The sequence below is a fragment of the Bacillus rossius genome, chromosome 1, assembly GCF_032445375.1.
Source record: "Bacillus rossius redtenbacheri isolate Brsri chromosome 1, Brsri_v3, whole genome shotgun sequence".
Lineage (NCBI taxonomy): Eukaryota > Metazoa > Arthropoda > Insecta > Phasmatodea > Bacillidae > Bacillus > Bacillus rossius.
The window spans coordinates 196604667-196625040 of record NC_086330.1 but is presented as its reverse complement, the minus strand read 5'-3'; the positions used below and the strand labels follow the sequence as shown (position 1 = coordinate 196625040).

General features: G+C 40.0%; 1 protein-coding gene across 2 annotated transcripts in view; it reads right to left on the bottom strand.

Moving 5' to 3' along the window:
• LOC134527211 (ribonucleoside-diphosphate reductase subunit M2 B) overlaps nucleotides 1-7944 on the bottom strand; it is a 230808-nt gene extending 222864 nt beyond the window's left edge. Inside the window, exons 1-2 of one of the 2 annotated variants that reach the window (XM_063359678.1) lie at nucleotides 7746-7944; nucleotides 1867-1947 (exon numbers count right to left, since the gene is read on the bottom strand). In XM_063359678.1, the coding sequence (XP_063215748.1) occupies nucleotides 1867-1947; nucleotides 7746-7820 (156 nt within the window). In that variant the 5' untranslated portion in view covers nucleotides 7821-7944. Of the gene's footprint in view, nucleotides 1-1866; nucleotides 1948-7528 lie in introns of both variants that reach the window. The other variant, XM_063359679.1, reaches the window with a different exon arrangement.
• Nucleotides 7945-20374: the final 12430 nt, after the last annotated feature.

Here is a 20374-nt window from a genome sequence, read left to right as displayed (position 1 = left end):
GTCGTTGAAAATCTTATGCATGACTGGAGAAAAAAAATTGTGTTTTGAGTGATAGTGGTATTGCAATAAAAAGTTTAATTGATGATAGAATTCGTAGCGTGTACTTCCTTAGCGATTTTCCGATGTATTTTTGAATCTAACAAGAAACTGATTTCAATCATCTGTGACCGAGATGTTAATGACGTCTTACTGTTGCAAACAAAACAACTGCAGTCGGTAGCCATTACTTTTATGGTGTTTCTTTCCGTCGCACCACGATAATCATGTTATAATTCAGAGTTGATTCATAAGTCAAATAGTTAAAAACCGCTATATTCTGGTACACGTATTTACGATAGAATGTTTATGGCACTTCTACACAAAAAGGTTGCGGTTGGTAGCCATTACATTAATGTTTTTTTTTTTTCGTCGTATCACAATTTAACATGTTATAATTCAGTTAATCCATAAAATATTTACCGCTCACCATATTTAGTACATTCATGGTGTTTTTTTCCTTAAATCACGGCAAAAATTTAATTTTTTTTTACAGTGGCAATTTCGTGCTAGCTGGAATTACAGACGTGCTATTCTAGACTGGGGTATTAAAATTTACATGGCGGTAACTGAATTCGTGCAGTTTGATGAAAAAACAAAAGCAGCATTAATGTGCAAATGGCTAGTGACTAGATTTGTTTACAACAGTAGAGTGCCACGTATACGACCTTCTGCGACTACAAACTTTCTTCTCGTAGTAAGATTTTACATTTCCTTATAATTTTTAATCAATTCAAGTTTTTTTTTTCGAACCTCAAAACTTCGGTAATAATTGCATCTCTCGTAAAAAAAAAAATACTTTAAAACCCGTCCAAGATGTCAGTTGTTCATTTTGAAACCACAGGTTACCCAACATTAAATAATGACGGAACTAGTGTCATGCAGTGTTGCCGTGCGGCGTTGTCAAATTTTCAGAACACATTTTACAAAGGAAGAAAGAAAAAAACCGCAGATTATTGGAGTGTATACAAAAATACACATAAATAATTGTGAAAATAGCACTACTAAATAATGTTGTTATAGCAAGAATCGCTGTTGAAATGCAGAAAACAACTCATCTAAAAAAAATCCCTGACCCATCAAAAAATTCCCTGACTTTTTCAGGTTTTCCCTGACCCGTTTTAAATTCCCTGACTTTTCCCGGTTTTCCCGGTCTGTGGTCACCCTGTCTTTCGTGGTAAATGTGTACTACAACGATAGTTACATGTTAGTAACGTCACATATTCAAGTGCCTTTAGTTCTGGTCACAGATTTTGTTTTTCTATTTAAAGTTGAAGAAAGGTTTTTGTTGAATGAATTATTAATATAAATTGTTTGGCGTACTTGTATACAACACCTTTTTTTTTTAATAAACGTACTTTCCATGAACGGGTTTTGTTTTTATGAATAACTTTACCTAACAAAAATTTTTTTTTCCTTCCCATAATCATCACACCCCTAATTTTTAAACTTGATTTTATCATAAAATGTGCGACGATTATGCGAGAAAACACGGTATTGTAATTTCCCCCCCCCCCCCTTAACATCTAGATTGTAATATTCAGGATAAGTAATTTACAATCAAAATTATTTAATTAATATTTATATTAAAAAATTGCAAAATACTGTGTCAAAATTTTAAGACCTTAAATTCTTACATGCCCATTCCCAGAACTTAGCAAATTATGTCAGTTTACAACTACTATCCATAGACACACTCACAACTCTAGCACACACTTCTAGCTCATTGAGTTTTATAACTACATTTAATATTTCTTTACAGGTCTATTTGTGTAGGCATAATGAAGGAGTGCTCATTATCTCTGGCACAACCCAGTGTGCCACACTCACATCCTCGACCTCTGGCGCATCCGTGTTCAGCGACGCCTCCGAGAGAGCACACTTCACTTTCTTCGGGGGCGACTGCACCGGCTGTGAACACCAGTCACATGCACAACAGTTATGTTAGCAGACACATCTGCAATGCGAACTACGATGGTGGCGTGATTAGTCTTGGGCAGACAGTTTCCTTGGTGTTACCGATTTCAGTTTTACTAAAGCTCTATAATTTTGAAAATCATACATACTTAACACTATAGGTGGGTTGTTACAGCAATTTTCGGTATCTGTTCCAACCTGTTACTGATACAGTAAAGTACTAGTTACAAATAGCTGATACTTCTGTATCAGCTAGAGCAGTAAGCATTCTCGTTACAGGTTACACATCCTCCGTGCCGTCATCACCAGCATAAAAAGGTATCGGTGTTCTCTTTTCACTCCTTTCGTAATCTCCAGCCCCCCCCCCCCCCTTTTCTCGTCATCATACTTCATTCCCCCCTTTCCGACGTCAAAGGAGTATTTCTCACTCTCTTCCAACCTCCCCTCCCTGTCCTTACTTCTCTCCAACAGTAAAAAAAAGCTCCGCGTACGCAGACCGTGCGACCGTAAGGAGAATCTGATACATTATTTATCACTCCCGGTAATTCTCTACATCTGTTACGCTCATTCCCGCCTAATACAGCCAGTATCAATTAGTTGAACATTCACTGCAGTTCGTCCTGTACATTGTTGCGGGCTGTCATGCTTTGTAGTTAGTATCTTTATAGTGAAATAAGGAATGGATAAGTGCAAGAAAAAGACTTCATTTGTGTGGAATTTTTTCACGGAAAATAATGAGTTTGCTAAGTGTAATTTGTGTAAAAAAACTGAGTTATAATGCAATACTATTTGTTAAATAGTGACTGAACTTGCAAAGTGTTTGTTTTTTTATCGATATTGGCACTGCTATCTGCCTGATGTAACTCAAATATCTATTGATATAGTATGCTCACTAATGTACCTATCTGTTTTTTTTATTTTTTATTTTTGATAAAATCGTAATCTTTTCATGTATGAAAACACTAGTTACTAATTGTTTTCGAAAAAAGAAAGTCCATATATTACTTACATCTGTTATTAGGGTCAAATGAGAATTTATTTGCATTTTCATAGTTGTTAGGTGCACAAATATAAATATTATATCATTCTTTTATTAATTTACTTTTTAATATTAAAATTTCACTAGTTTTATTATTGAACGAGACAGTGTTTTAGCTTTGCTCCCTAGATCGTAGATCCACTTATCTATCACCTAAGGATGATGGATCTAGAACCAGTGTCATTGGTCTATTAGCGTACTAGCTAGAGACTTCAGTCTTCGCAAGAAGCAGGCACTGCGCACTGAGCGTACTTTGATGTGGGACAATAAACAAAACGACTCCTAACAATTTCGCTCTGCGCCTCTCCTTCAACGCCTTCCCCTGCGCTTCCTCCCCATACATTCTTTCCCTTCTTTATCCCTTATTCGTCGTGCCGCTCCCTCCCCTTTCAAAAGCTCCGCCCAAGTGATCGTCATCTGCGATCGGGTTCTGCGCACATTGGCCGTGGTGTTGTTCAAGGCGAATTCTACACTGATACTAAGGTACTTGATACTTGAATAGTGTACTCATTTGCAGTACCTGATACAGGTGTGTATCAGTTACAAAGTAGCAGGTTGATACTCTGCAACCCACGTCTACTTAACACATATTGTAACAATGTTTTGTGTTTTCACAGTAATAGTGCCAATTATACTAAGATAATAGCTGTATCTGTTTAATAAAATGACTACAATATGAACATCTGATTTACTTTCCAAAAAAAAAAAACCATGCAAACAATGTATTTTTCAGTATGTACCAGAATCTGTAAAAGAGTTCTATGAGCAGGGGGGTCATTCATCTTTACAATCCCCTTGGTCCATAAATTCTTTTGCAAACTAAATAATCAAATATGACTAGTTTAATTTTCTGTGTGTGTGTGTGTGTGTGTGTGTGTGTGTATATATATACACATACACACATACACACACACACAAAGTGATTAGTGTAACTGCTGTTTGAATAATTGTTTTTATCAATTTTTCTTTCTGTATCATACTGTGTTTGACATTTCACTGGGTCTGTCCACACAAAAGTGGATAGTATGAGTCTTAGGCCTATTGACTTTCCTTTCAAAATTGTATACTAAAACCTGGAAAATCATGTCATACCCAAGAACAAGAATTTATGACTTTAGAATTTGTATGTTGACTGTGTAGCCTAATATTTTGGATAAATCTATAAAAGTAATTATTATTTGAGCTTACATATTTACTTCTATATTTTCCAAAGACATAGAATTGAGGGCAGGGGAAAAGATGAGATGATGACAAAAATTTTGAAATGATAAATATGTGGAACATTGCGAAAAACAAACACAATAAGTGAAGAAAACCAGGGACAAGACAGAGGAAAAAGGTGATAAAACTAAAAGAAATGAGAGAATCTTAAAGAAAGAAGGGTGACTTCAAGCTTCTTCACATGTCTATTGTGTTTTTTGGTCAAAGCTATCAAACATGCTCAAAAGGCAACACCATGATCATCTCTTAAGGAGAAGTATGTTGTTAGGAGACTGTTAGAATCAATTGCAGACAAGGAAGACATTCAAATTGTTGCAAGAAACAAACTCGAATCAACTGGCAGGGATTTCAGAAACTGTCAGCAAGGTCAATAGAGTCCAGCACAACTGGTTAATAACACCCCTCTTGCACACATGTCTAAGAGAGAGGTTCGGTGCTTAGAGAAATGGATCTGAAAGATATATTTAAAGAATCTTTTGTTTCAGAAATTACAAAAGCTCATTGCATAATTTAAAAAAGAACAATTGAAGATAATCACGTCACAAGGAATGTTTCAATATCAGTTACAGGATTATTCTCAAACTGTGACAAAAATTCACCACAAGTTTCAATTTGTAACCTTGTCTTGGCTGTGATGAATAACTCTAGATGTTCATGATGTTTAACCAGTGTGTCTCACCTGGTAGAGTTTAGAACAGAATAATGCTGGAAAAAGTGAAGCGGATAAACATTCTGAGTGTCAAACAAATCAATCATGTTTTTTAATCTGAAGATGACAGAGCTTTCATGAAACTAAATCAAACATAGCAGTTGTACACTGTCCAGAAATTTAAATACAAGGCAACAGAATGTAAAATGAATTCCAAAAACAAATTGACATTAAAGAAATTGTGTCTTGGGCGCCTGGCTGGGAAGTGGAAAAAAAAATGGCTGGAAAAACATTTCCTCCCTGCTATTAAAACATCTTGTAATATATATATATATATTATATATATATATATATATATATATATATATATATAAAAATTGTTTTGTGTGTTCCTAAAACTACAGTCGATAACCAATAACCTAACCGAGCAGTAGGTACTTGTAACATTCAGTTCACACCAAAATACTTGCGTAGTAGCAGAAATGGGAATGTTACAGGAACATCGGAACAGGGGGGACAGCAGGGGCGAGTCGCCCCCGTGCTGTTATGCATGGGGGGACGAGAGTAGCATTTCGCCCCCCTCCTTTTCCCGGAATAAATGTTTGGTCGTAGTAGTATTTTTCTCAACCTGTAGTTACAAATGTTGCATTGGTGATCACATTGATTAGAAAATCAAATTTATGATTGTCAATATACTGTAAAATGATTGCAAATTCCTAGATGGTATTTTATTTAAATTTTACTACATCTACTGTCAGAGTAGTATTTAATACATACTACGTCATCAAATTCTTGGAATGGTATATTTAATATTTTGGTTCGGAAACTCATTAAATAGCACAATTTTGCATCTAAAATTCCAAATTTTTCCGGGGGGAGGGCCCCCGGACCCCCCCCCCCCCCCCCCCCGCTCTATGACTGAGGTAAGTGTGATACATCTGTTCAGCCCCCAACTAATGAAAACGTTCCGACGTCCCTGGAACGTTATAAATAATTAATATGTATTACAAATTTTTCAATGTAATGAACGTGGTTCAGTGTGTTTGAGGTTTTCAAAGTAATAAAATTGATTATTACTTTACATTATTTTAATAATATTTACTTTCAGAATAAATTATTATACTTATGTATTTTAAACACTCATATAATAATGCAATTTCTGATTACCATGTAAGATTTTTTTTTTTTTTTTTTTTTTTTTTTTTTAGCAACATATACATCAAAATTAATTATTATTTGTATTTTGATGGGATTAACAATGTAAAAGTGCACTGAGATAATACATGCAAATGCTCTTTTTTTTTGCGTAACTAGGAAATTGTTATGTGTTTAAATGAAATATGCAATTTTACGATACCATATATATTTATGGTATAGGCCTACGTAGTAGTGGTATGCAAAAAAAAGGGGGCCTACTACCCCAGCTGCCCAGGGGCCCACAAATTCTCTCAGCGGTCCTGGGGAGATGTATATATAACATGTCTGCCAATGATTTTACATTCACTACATAGCAAAACAATGTATTTTTATAACAAATTATGTTCAACACTAGCAAAACAAAAACAGTAAGCCTCTCTAAACTGGCACGTAGTAAGGGGTACAGAGTGGTACTAGCGATCAGAAAGATTTTCTCAGAGTACTTATATTTCCCCCCAGCTAAATTCTATCTGCTCCAGTCTTGGTAACAAAAAATATTTCTAAGTACCTAGTTATAAACAAAACCCCCTCAGATAACTGTTAAGTTAGGGGCTTTTCTAAAAAATAAAAGGTGAAATCCTGAAAGTTATTTTTAGGGCAGCTATAAATGGATCTTTAATCACCCCATACAGGTATTTTATTAATTTTTGTCTGTCTTAAACTGAGTGCAAACAAAGGCAAACATATCTACCTGCTATTTTGATGGTTATTTATAACAAGGGTTAACATGCAGCTGGTATAAAGTTGCTTGCTTAGTAAAGCAGTGATAAACAAAAGCGAATAAAAATTTAAAAAAAAAAATTAAAATGTCATTTTGCACAGTAATCAAACAAGATCAGAAGCACACAAAACCACTATTATCGAAATTTGATTTTTCTTATTCTTTTTTTTTAGAAATTAAACACTGCTGAACTAGGTAGAATAAATATATGCATATATTAAACGTAATTCATAATTGTTCATGTGACTGACAAAATGTTGAATTTTAACATAAATTATTAGAATAAAGAAATGAATTGGATGTTTGGTAAATATGTATAATTAGGTAACAAAATATTATTTATTTTAAAAATATGTATAAAACTTTGAGAAACATTGTTCACAGGAGCAATATTGTACAGTGCAAAATATACAAGTGCATTAAAAATTCATATAAAGTTAGCAGTTAAATGTGTGATTTCAACTGTACAATAACCAAAATATTTTTGATTTTGAAGATATGCACTATATGGCTTTGAATAAAGTGGATATGCTATTAAGGAGCAATTATTCCGTGTAACATATCCAATTCTATTTAAACATAAAATATTCAAATAAAGAAAGCAGTTGAATATGTTGTGATGCGAAACTGTACTAAATACTGGATACGCACTAACGAACTACCACAAAATCTACTTATTAAAAGTATATTAACCTCAATGCAAAGTAAAAAAAATGCAAGATTCCCACCATAAGTCTTAACCTTTTACCTGCAATATATTACCCATTCAAAAACGCCATTAACTTCACATGGTATTGCGCTATTGCTAGTAACGCAGATAATGAATCATAATAGCTAATTCACTTCCATACTAATCTGAACGCAAAAATTTAACTTTTGTTCCTGCACGGTCTCTGTAACAAATACACCAAAATTTCCCCTATCACTCGCCGAATATTAGTGAACAAAAACAAACATTTACTCACATTGTTCTCAACTCCAAGCCTCTTCAGTGGGCTGATAAGTTTTAAATTTTCTTTGTTCTCTGCAGAAACGGACATTATTAACGTTTCGTGGACCTGTCCGTTTGAACGCTGACGGAATTCTGCAACGACAAGTTATCTGCTGGAGCCTGGAGATCGTGCCCATATGAGCACGTCTATTCCCGCGTAAACTGTTAAATAGGCGGGAAACATTTATATACAAAATATTATTAAAAAAATTATTTTGTATCCTAAACTGCCTTTCATCAAATATTTTACAAATATATTAGCCTGAAAATATCATTATCGTTATATTGTCGATTTTATGTAGAAAGTGTACGAATTCTTGAATTCATGAATCATGATTCGCCCGCCTTTTTAATGTTATTTTCATTGAAATTACCGCGCTTTTTAGATCTAATCTACGGAATCTGGCTGAGAGCTAGAAGCATAAAGTTTCTTTTTAACTCTAACAAATAAAACTCAAGTTAAAAAATGTTATTTAATTTAGCAGACATAATTTTAGTTTTTGGCTTGAAACATATCCTATATTGGAAGCAACTTTTATTTGATTTACTTATTTTTTCGAGAAATCAAAACAAAAAAAAAAATTGAGGGCCTTTTTTTTTTTTTGTAAATTCAAAATTTTCATTGCACAAAGCAACTTCGCCAGATTCAGTCTGGTGTAACCAATTAACACAAACACTCAAACACTGGAACACTGGAATGTACAAGGTCAAGATAAGATTTTACGATGGTACCTCCAAAGTTAGAGTAGGCTCTGAACCATATGGGCACCAAATCAATGTTCGTAAATTGGGTCATGCTTAGGGTTACCAGACACTATAACAGAAAAGGAGGACATTCACCTCGCCAAAGGAGGACATTTCACTTAAAAAAAAAAAAAATGAATTAATTACAATGGAATACGATATTTTACAATGTTTTGGCATTTAATACAGTCTCAGTATAAAGAATCAAACAAACTACGCATATACAGCATATTAAAAACACGTGCTTCTGCATATGCTGCTACCTGTCAAGCTGTCATAGAACTACTTACTAGTGGGGTGACTGCGGACAGCGTATTAGCGCGCACCGCGCGCTTTACTCAGAGTGAAACTGCAGGAATTATCTCACTTTATAAAAAAGCCGGACATTTTGGAGCATTAAGGAAAATCCGGCCGGACGCAAAAAAATACATAAAAAGGAGGACATGTCCTCCTTTTGCAGGACGTCTGGTAACCCTAGTCATGCTGGGCTGGCTAAGTGAAAGGGGGAAGGAAGAGGTTGAAACTTAGGCCATAGATAGTTATAGACTGCTTATTGAACGTTTTGTTGTGAGGGCAAGATGAGTAACAGCTGACTGTTGGTGACGAGTACACAGTAGAGGTGGGCCAAATCGCTAGGCAGACCGGGCAACAGAGGGGCCCAGTTTCATATCAAGACTTCTGAATGTGTTGATATACCCTGATAGTAGGACGAAAATTACAAATCTGGTAACGGTAAGTATGTACGAGGTATCCTCATATCACGTTTACAGAAGTAGCCAAATCTGCAAATCTGCCTGGAAGATAATTATTATAACAGACTACAAGGAGAGACAAAAAAATATATTCATTAGATATTTTGTTTCATCGTGGATGAGGAGGATTCTCGGTTATCGCTTTACGGTGGAATGTTAAAAACCTGGTAAGGCAACGTAAAATCTGCCGGCCACGACAGGTGTATGTTGTGTGAGGGAAATGATATTTCAATATAATGAACAGGCCAGCTTCGGTTGCAGCCAGTAATTCAGATTTATTTGCGTTTTAGCATGTTACAGTGGGCACAATGCACACATATAGTTTGCGAAGCAAATCGTGTTACACACACATATATATGTGTGTGTGTGTGTGTGTTTTCGAACCAGTTGTCTCCAGTTTGCTTGGATGCTTAATAATTAATCATCCAAGCAAACTGGAGACAACAATTATTAAATGATTTGTAAGTTCAGATCCGAAATCACAAGAAACAATATTATGTATTTCTGAAATTGGAGGCAATAAATAGGGTACCGGTAACTTAAAAAAAATTATTTGTTAAATAACATATTAAGTACATATTGAGTTTAATTTTTTTCTGAGTTAGAAATATGAGACCAAATTTGTTAAGCTTGTGTTTGTGCCAATTTTTATTTTATCTATATTTTATTAAATGCAGGTCACGTAAAATACGTGATAAATTTTTCCAGGAAATTATGGAATACGACGTAAATCAGATGCTCAAGAGTGAAAAGAAAAGCTTCAGAAAGAAGAAAACACTAAGAAAGTTCAGACAAATTTATTTAATACTAGATGACCAGGTGAACTTTGTACCACCTACAATTAATTTGATTGTAACTCTTCATAAGCGATTATCAATCCTTATTAACATTCCAATTCTAATTCATTGAAAGAAGTGCCAAGTCGCCTCGTTACTGCTGACATAGCTGTTAGAAGATTTTAATTTCGTGGAATTAATACTGCAATAATAACACATGCTTTGAAATAGACTCATTTTACTTCTTCTAAAATTCTTTACACACATCACAACTTAAACATGGTCACATCAAACAATACTACAAAGAAGAAGTATTCAACAATTGTTTTAACATGTTACCAACCTTAAAAACTAAACATACCAATTTTAATGACTGCCACAAACACTTAAACAACAATATTTAACACACAACACTTCCCCTTGGCAGTTATTAAAATGACAATTAACACACTTATGAACTAAACTCACTTAAACAATCAAAACACATTTTAATCTGCAATACAAGTATTTTTTTTACAATACCTTATTTCTTTAAACCAAGTGCTTCCACAAAATTGGATGTTTTTACCCCATTTAAAGACTTGGTAAACAAATCTGCCACATTCTCATTTGTTGGTTTGTACTTAAATTTTATCTTTCCTTCACTAACGAGATCATTTAGGAAACATAACTTGATTGGCATATGTTTAGATCTTTCGGAGTTTAAACCATTTTCGGCTAGTGACATTGAACCTAAATTATCACACTGTATTACAAATGGTTTGTTTACTATCTGATCTTGTCCCAACTCCTTTAAAATCATTGTCAGCCATAGAGCTTCCCGAGCTGTCTCACACATTGAGTTGAAATCTGCCTCTACAGTAGACAGGGCCACAGTAGTCTGTTTTTTTGTGCGCCAAATGATAGGAGCCCCAGCTAATAGAAACACATAACCACTAATGGATTTCCTATCACCTTTATAATTACCCCAATCAGCATAACAAAATGCCTGGATGCACGCTTGATCTTTCTTTTACCTTATCTTGAGTTTACTTGTATTTATAAAATATCTTAAAACATGTTTGACATCATTCCAGTCTTTCCTAGTTGGGTTTTTTGTTTTCATGCTTAATTTTGACGACAGTCGTCGTACCCTCCCAGATACAGAGGCCGTACCTGGCCACCGACGCGGACCTGAGGGGGTCTGTTTTTCCCCAGTGAACCCTCAGTGTTGTGCATCGGCCAGGGACGCACCCGCGTGCGCCCTAGCATGCCAGTGAGACATTATTAGTGTGTAAATGATTCTGTGTTGTATATATTTTTTCCAAATGACCGTGACTTTTTAATAAATGTGTAAATAATGTACCGTAATGTATTAATTAGTGTGTAAATAATCTTGTAATTTTCGCAAATGTCTCGCAGTGTTAATATGTAATCGCGGCCTGGTGCTCGTCCGCGTCGCGAGGGGTGGCGCTCTCCCACGCCGGCCGATTTCTCCTCCCCTCCCCCGCAGCCCGCGCGCGACGGCCCGCGGGCGGGCGGGGAAGGGCAGTGGTACTCAGGACTCGTTCAGCAGCGGACGTGAGCGCCGCTCCGCGCTGATCGCGAGACGTGTCTACCGAGCTCGCGGTCCGGCGACAACGCCACTGCACGGGCTTTGGCAGCAGCTGAGCTGCCTTCGTTGTGTCGTTCACACGATTGGGCGTACGAGTTACGAGTTACGAGTTACGTCACGAGTCGGTCATTATAGGACGCGCAAGCATAGTTACGCACCGCCGAACTATCGCCGTCGTTACGAGTCTGTACGTAAAGAACCGCGCACGTATCACGCACCTTTGTGAAGCAGTTAGCAATCAGGAACTTTGTACGTGGGAGGATTTCTAGTTTGTGTCGAGACGAGTGGGTTGCACGAGACAGTCTTCGGGAGTCCGGGTCTTCGTGGGAAGGGCGCACACCCCGCGATGGATCCGCCAGGCTGCGGCAAGCTCTCAGGATACAATAAAGGGGCTCGTGGAACGGTTAACATCGAGTGGTCCTTTAAATCTACCTATCATTCTTCTTCACCTCCTCGCCATCCCTCCAGGTCCCGTATTTCCCGGTCCCGGCCACGTCGGCCTGGACCCAGACCTCTCCGACGAGAGCAGTACGGGCACAACAGGAATATCTAGTAAACGGGGAAATAGGGACCAGAAGCCGAGGGACATCAATTTATTAACTGCAAAACTAATATCTGGTCTGGTCATGTTAGACAAGTATAATAATTTGCTTACAGCATTCTGATACATTTCACAGTCAAAAGATTCTTCCCCTGTTCCAGTTTTGTCATCACTGTTTAATGAAAGTGGGGCAGTTCTGCCCTTGGCATTCGTCTCACTCAAACTGAAGTCATCTAAAACCTGTTTTAGATAATGAATTTGGTCAATTTTGACAGCTTGATCATGTATGCTTACGTGAATTGAGAGAAAATTACACATGTTTCCTAGGTCTCTCACTTCTATTACCTTTTTTAGTTAATGCTTGATCCAGTCAATTTGTTTATATTTACCCCACAATCCTAGGTCATCAACATATAGTCCGACTATCAAATCTTTATTATCGTTTACGTACACACCTGTCCTTTTTTTTAAATTTTGAAGACATAGCTTTACGAGAATGCTGTCAATTGTTTTATACCATTATAAAGTACTCTGTTTTAACCCATACAAACCCTTTTTTAGTTTCCATACCTTATCCCTATCCCCTGAAAAACCCTCTGGCTGCTCCATATATACTTTCTCAACTAATGGGCTATTCAGGTAGGCTGTCAATACATCTAAATGTTCTACTGCCCAGTCATTACAAGCTGCTAGTGAAAATAACAACCTCACTGTTTTTCTTTGTATGACTGGTGAATAGATTTGTTGATAGTCAACACCATGAACCTGATCAAAACCTCTGGCAACTTCCCTAGCCTTGAATCTTTCAATTTTCCCATCTGTCCCTTTCTTTACTTTATAAACCCACCTTGACCCTAATACAAGTTGATTTTTTGGCCTTTCAACGATTACATATGTATTGACGCCAACCATTAGTGCTCCTCGAATCCGCACAGACCGCTATGGCGCATCGCCGCCTCGCCCCGAGCGTGTGCGACGTGAACACACCTGGGTGCAGGGTGGTGCAACGCCTCGAACATAAGCTGCCCCGCCTAATCGACTGTCGCCCACGCGATAGTCGACTACGGGGGTATTGTGAGGTGACCTGATTATCTGGACTCTGAAATTAACTTTCAGCACTCTTAAAAACAATATTAATTGAGTAATGGCTATGTTTTAATATTATTTGCAATTCTGGACTTTAGTGTGATCAGGCGGCGTGCATGGCCCGGGATTACTTTTGCACACGACACATTATCGCGGGAGCGAGGCTGGGGAGTCGTGCGGACGCCACAGCCATCGCCAGTTAATCACTGCCCTTCAAGGAGACTAGTCGCGAGTCGCCCGCAGAGCCTCTCGACCTCCGCCCTTGCCATCTCTACTGGAATTGCGTGAGTTTTCAACCCATCAGAAACGTGGCCTGTAGAGCACGGCTCCCAGTAAGCGGGCCATGCACAACACAGCGCATGTATAGCGTGCCTGACAATAAAACACTTACGTCCGTAGCATAGCGTCCCTGGTGGCTAAACCAGCCGGGGGTAACTCTGTCGGAACGACCCTTACTGCCTGCCGGCCACGTGGCGACGTCACGCCCTGAGTCAAGAGTCTCGGCTACGCACTAGCACGTAGTTAATATTGCTAGTTGGCGCCCAAAAGCACAGCCACACCCTTAACATCACCTGGGCAGAAGGCAGAAGGCGTCAAATGGCGCTCACCTAGTGTGGCAACATAACAACGCCACAAACGCCATCCGAATCGAGAAAATCCGGCAGAGTTACGCGTAGGGACAGCACAAAGGGGAGAGAAAGCGCGCGCAGACGTGCAGGCGCCGCGGAACGGGACGCGCCGGGGTAATCAGGCATCACCACCCCCTTCCCACCCAAAGATTGTTCGCTCACTCCCTCCCGCATTCCCCGGTTCCACACCACCCCCTCCCGCATGCAGATCATTCGCTCACCCCCTCCCGCCAAACCCCTTTCGAGAGAGTGGACTGCCCCGACCGATCGCGCGCAGAGGACAAACGAGCGCGCCCGAAGATCACAGAGACGCCAGAGTACGTCACCAGCCGCCGCCGCGTAAACAACTGCGAGGCACGTGCGTGCGGGCAAGACTGCTCGGTCGTAAGCGCAAGGGGGCGCACCCCCGGATCTGCCCGCGCCCACCACCGACACTACAACCCGACGCTCGGGTCGGACAGCCGCGGATCACCCATGCACAAGAGGCCGGACATAACCATCACCATGGAGAGCTATTGCGCCGGGTGCGGCAAGCTGCACACCACCAGCCACAGCACCGGTGAGTACCCTCACCTGTACTGCACCTGCGAAATGGTACACGTCAAGACGGAGGGACAGCCCAGAACCCAAGTGGGTCACCAGTGCGCCGCTGTCCACTGTCCCGGTTACCGAGGCGAGATAGCGAGATGGCAGCAGTGCGGAACAATTAAACACCGCGCATGCGCAGACGCGCTGGAAATCGTAAATTTCCAGGACGGACTTATTTTGTGTGGGGGTGCGAGCGACACGCACGAGGTCACCCAGGGGGTCAGCTAGCAACCACGTCCCGCCCCCCAACGGGCCTATTACCCTCCCGGAGTTTGCGGGCCTCAACCACGAGGATCCACGCGTGTTTTTGCGAGCATGCGTGGCGAGGTTCGTGCGGTACCAGATACCGCGGGAAGAGCGGGCGGAACGCGTGAGCGCGCAGCTGCGCGGGGAAGCGCGCGAGTGGTGGGCCCAGGTGGCTGCAGATTTGGAGGACTTCACGACCACCGCGGGGGAACACAAGGCGCCCAGGACAGCCGGCAACCCCGCTGCTGCTAATGCGCGACAGAGCAGTACCACTGGCATACGGTGTGCCCGACCTGCGAGGCAGTCTGGCGAACGCGAGTGGGTGAGGTGAAGCTCCCGGGAAACTCCGTCTAGGGGTCGGTGACACAGCTGGCCACCATCCCCCAATTAGCAGCCCAGCTCCGCCGAGAGACGCACCCCGGCGCTGCGGAACCACCCAGCCGCCGCCCCGCCCACCTATAACAGCTGGAGGGGGCCCGCCTCACCTGTTCGCGATGTTCGCGGCCCGTCCCAGGTCGCCGGCGAACGACGCCGCCCACCTGGCGTAGGCGCCGCCCCCGCACGCTGTTGCGGGGGCCACACAGCTGCCGTCTCACCCACCTGGTGCGGGTGGGGGCAGCCCACCTCACCAGTGCGCGGGCTGCCCCAGGTCGCCGGCGAACGATGCCGCCCACCTGGCGTCGGCTCCGCCCCCACACGCTGCTGCGGGGGCCACTCAGCTGCAATCTCACCCACCTGACGTGGGTGGGGGCGGCCCGCCTCACCCGTTCGCGGCCTGCCCTAGGTCGCCGGCGAGCGACGTCGCCCACCTGGCATCGGTGCCGCCCCCGCACGCTGCTGAGGGGGCCAATCTGCTGCAATCTCACCAACCTGGCGCGGGTGGGGGCGCCCCACCTCACCCGTTCGCGGCCTGCCCTAGGTCGCCGACGAGCGACGCCGTCCATCTGGCCTCGGCACCGCCCCCGCACGCTACTTCGGGGGCCACCCAGCTGCCGTCTCACCCACCTGGCGCGGGTGGGGGCGGCCCGCCTCACATGTTTGCGGCCTGCCCCAAGTCGCCGGCGAGCGACGCCACCCACATTACAACTACGCCGCCCCCGCATGTTACTGCAGGGGCCACCCAGCAGTTTTTCTACCCACTTGGTGCTGGTGGGGGCGGCACGCCTCACCCGTTCGCAGCCTGCCCCAGGTCGCCGGTGAGCGACGCTGCCCACATTATGTCGACGCCGCCCCCGCAAGCTACTGCAGGGGCCGCCCAGCCGTCTTCTCACCCACCTGGCGGGGGTGGGGGAAACTCGCCTCACCCGTTCACGGCCTGCCCCAGGTCGCCGGCGAGCGGGAACCACACATAACGTAGAAAGTCACAACGTAGAACATGTATAACTAAGAAAACTCGTAACAATCCACGTAATGTAGAAACACACAACTTAGAACTGTCATAACTTAGAAACTCATAACGTAGAAACACACAACGCCGAACCACACAGCTTAGAAACGTCATAACGTATAAAGTCATAACTTAGAACGATCACAACTTAGAAACACACAACTTAGAACTGTCATAACTTAGAAACACGTAACTTAGAAACACACAACGCCGAACCACACAACTTAGAAACGTCATAACGTAGAAAGTCATAACTTAGAACTATCACAACTTAGAAACACACAACTTAGAACTGTCATAACTTAGAAACACGTAACGTAGAAACACGCAACGCCGAACCACGCAACTTAGAACTGTCATAACTTAGAAACACGTAACGTAGAAACACACAACGCCGAACCACACAACTTAGAACTATCATAACTTAGAAACACGTAACTTAGAAACTCGTAACGCCAAACCACACAGCTTAGAAACTTCATAACGTAGAAAGTCATAACCTAGAACTATCACAACTTAGAAACACACAACTTAGAACTGTCATAACCTAGAAACACGTAACTTAGAAACACGTAACGCCGAACCACACAACTTAGAAATGTCGTAACGTAGAAAGTCATAACTTAGAACTATCACAACTTAGAAACACACAACTTATAACTGTCATAACTTAGAAACACGTAACGTAGAAACACACAACACCGAATCATGACACTTAGAATTTTGTATGAAAAGGCATAAATATTTTGAAAAGTCTGTAGTGAGAAATATTTTGTTTACACTGCCTGCATTCAGTGCTGCACTCTTTTGGCTACATAAACATTTTCTTTTAGTTCACATCTCAAAGTATAGGTAGTGCTGTCAGTTCTACATATCGCTGAATGGACATCAGGAAATGGTTTTCCAGCCACATTAGAACGATGTATTGAGTTTATTCAGGTTTTTAATGAATACGTTATATAAGTGTCCATAAAAATATTATTTTTTTGTTTGTATATTTATAATAAATAAAATGATTTAACATTGGACTAAATACACTTCTTTTAAAAAATATAAATTTAAAACGAGTTTTTAAAATATAATTTTTCTGTTACTGCTATTGCCGTCGCTGTTTACGGAACTCTGAGCCAAATAATAAAAATGTTATTGATTTAACATTTTAATTTCTCATATAATGCTGTTGTTGCGTAATAAGGCTTTCTTCTCTTTAAACTAACAATAGTGTTGGGGAATATACCTACAATATGTATGTAAAATACACGTCAAAACTTTGAGTTGAATATAGTTTTTATAGAGAAAATAGAAATGTTAATGTTCAGAAAATGGGTTCATAGTTAATAAATCTCGTAAACATATTTGTTAAAAATCGTTGCACATTTTTGGGCTAGATCAGGAACAAAGAAATTAAATTTTCCCTTTACATAAAAGTACAAGTTAAGCTGCAATTTTCCTTTTTATTTTCTGAATAATATTGCACAAGCATTGTTCATTGGGGATGCAGAAAAAGTTTAGCCAGACAGCCGGTTACAACGTGACAGCGAGTTCATTAGACAATTGCGCTGTGTTCTTTGGGGAAAAAATTTGGTAAAAAAAATCAAGATTGATAAAATGAATTTGAACCAGAGTTAAGGTTAATTCTACTACGAGTAGAACTAACCTTAACAGAGTCCTACCAACTCTACCTCGCTAGAGGTCACACGTCACGCGTAAGTTAGTGCATTTCTGAATAATTCCCATTAGTTGAAGTGTGATAATAAAGAAATTGTATGAGTTGTTATGTTTAAATTTGTGCAGTATTTTTATATTTTTTGTCTTTTTAACTTTAATTAATTTGTGGTTTGCACAACGTATTTCCATATTCTCAAACTACATTAAAAAACCAACAATTTTCGTTTAAAATATACCTACATATTTTTGGATGCGTTACTGGTTAGTAATTTACTACCTACTCTTTTTACAAATAGCTGATATAATTATGGAAGGCTGTTTTCCCGTTTACGTGTTTATTTTTAGCTTGGATTTGTAGAAATTTAGGCAAAATGGTGTTTTCTGCTCTTTCGCTACACAGAAGTTTTAACTGAGTTCAAATTTCAGCGTGACTCGTGCGGCCAAAAATGCGGCTCTCTGTTGGCTGTCCAGATATCCACTCTGTCAGTGTTACGTCTGAATCACACATTTAACTCTCTCTCTCTTTCTCTCTACCTCTCGTGGTATTTCTCTTCCATCACCTAAGATTGTAGTGTATTTTATCAACAGACTTTTAAGTTACCATTGCCATAGGAAAAATGTTGTAACTTACCTACTACGGACGTTTTGCTTTTTCTATTTACTTCATTCTAAAAGTAACCACTGTATGATGTGATTGGGACAACCATTTTAAGTAATAGTGCTTGCACCCAAACATTTATTCGACTTCAGATAATACTGAATGACTGATTCATTGCCAAAAGCAAGTTGGAGAGTGGAAGAAGGGGTTATTTGCCAATGAATTAACTAATAGTTTTCTTGAGAATACTCTGTATTGTCTGTGGCCTTAATTAGCAACGCATCATATTTATGTCGAGAGGGGTCCAAGATTTTAACACAACCTACGACGTACTTGAAATTGAAATTTATGTTTCGGAGTCCCTTATTATATTGTCATTTCATAATTTGATAGCAGTCTACATCCCGATACCAGCACAAAAAAGAATGTAAATAAGAGTGTAAAGAGCAGTTTTTAAATAAAGATAGTGGAAAATTAATTGGGCTATCCTTACGAACCCTTTATGTCCCACAGCGAGTCGTAACAGTATTAACTTATGACGGCCGCATTAAGGCGTCTTACGTAATGACGTAATGCCATAAAGATAAGGCATCATAAGGGATCGGTAGTTACATTTCGCCGGGCGACGGTTCAACTATGAAGGCTTATTGTTATTACGGGCAAAATGAAATATGTATTCGAAGTACACTGGTAGTTAGTGGCGGCAAAGTCGCATGACCAAATCTGTAATGTATGAGGATGTGATATTTTTAACGCAAATATTATTTATTTACGGGTTTTCGTGCATGGAACTGGAAGAACAATGATTTTGTTTGGTTTTTAATGAAATACTAGTTTATTAAGTTATTTTAATCTCGTTTTAAAGTTTTATTAATATTTATAGTATGACATTAATTTAAACAAACTTTGAATTGATGTAATCTCAGAGAAACCAAAATAGCTTATATTTCATTGCCTTCATTTTATAGAAGTTATTTTCTGAAATTAAGAAAAATTTCTTTATATTCCAGACATTTTTTAAAAATATATATTTTTAATGGAAACTTTAAAAATATATTTTGCACATTTATATAGTAATGTTGAACATACAGAAACTGGGCAGTGCCCTACTTCGGTGCGATGAAATAGTGATTTCTTGCTTTGTTCGTTATTTCGCGATAGGCGATATCATTTAGGTTGAATTCACATGTTATTTCGAAAAGTAACTGGCCACGCTCGTGTCGCGCGTCGCGCTGAGGAAGTACTAGTGTGACGCTGGACAAGCAGCGCTGGGCGTGTCGCGAGTTGCTGCTCCACAGACGACGACTTGCTGCGGGTACATGCGGCCCACGACATGCTGTTGCTCTAGTGTTGCTCTAGTGACGTGACGTGACGTGGTATTTTCGCTATCGCGGGTTGTGGCCTGGCCTTGCGACTTACAGATACAGTCGCGACCGCTACATGAGACAAAATTAAATATTCCCCATCCCTTCTGTTAGTGTTCCGGACAAGGCGCACATAGCAGAACTCAATAAGAAGTGGTACTGCAAGAACAGAGGCCACGTGAATACGCTTACCAAATTAACATTCAAATATGACTGTTAAAATTTAATTTCGAAACAACCTTATTCACATCATAGGCCTACATCATTTTCCGTAAGATTACGAGAGTAGCTATAATTATTAACAGATAGCTATTTAAACGTATAGGGAAACGTAGCCATGCGTCTTGACAGAAAGGCTATATATAAATAATAGATCCTCTTTTTTATAACCAATCAGAAAAACTTTTTTATTTATAAAATGTGGTAATATGAAATTTAAGACAAAACTAATCTATGGATTTGCAACTACGGTGTTTAAAACACTCAAATAGCACTCGTAGCGGCTGGTCACAAAAATTAATCAAAGGGCGGGATTAAATAATTTTTTCCAAAATACATTTTTAATTTAGACTTTTATTTATTAAAACGCATAATATTTGAAGTTTTTCTAAAAAAAACCTTATGATGTAA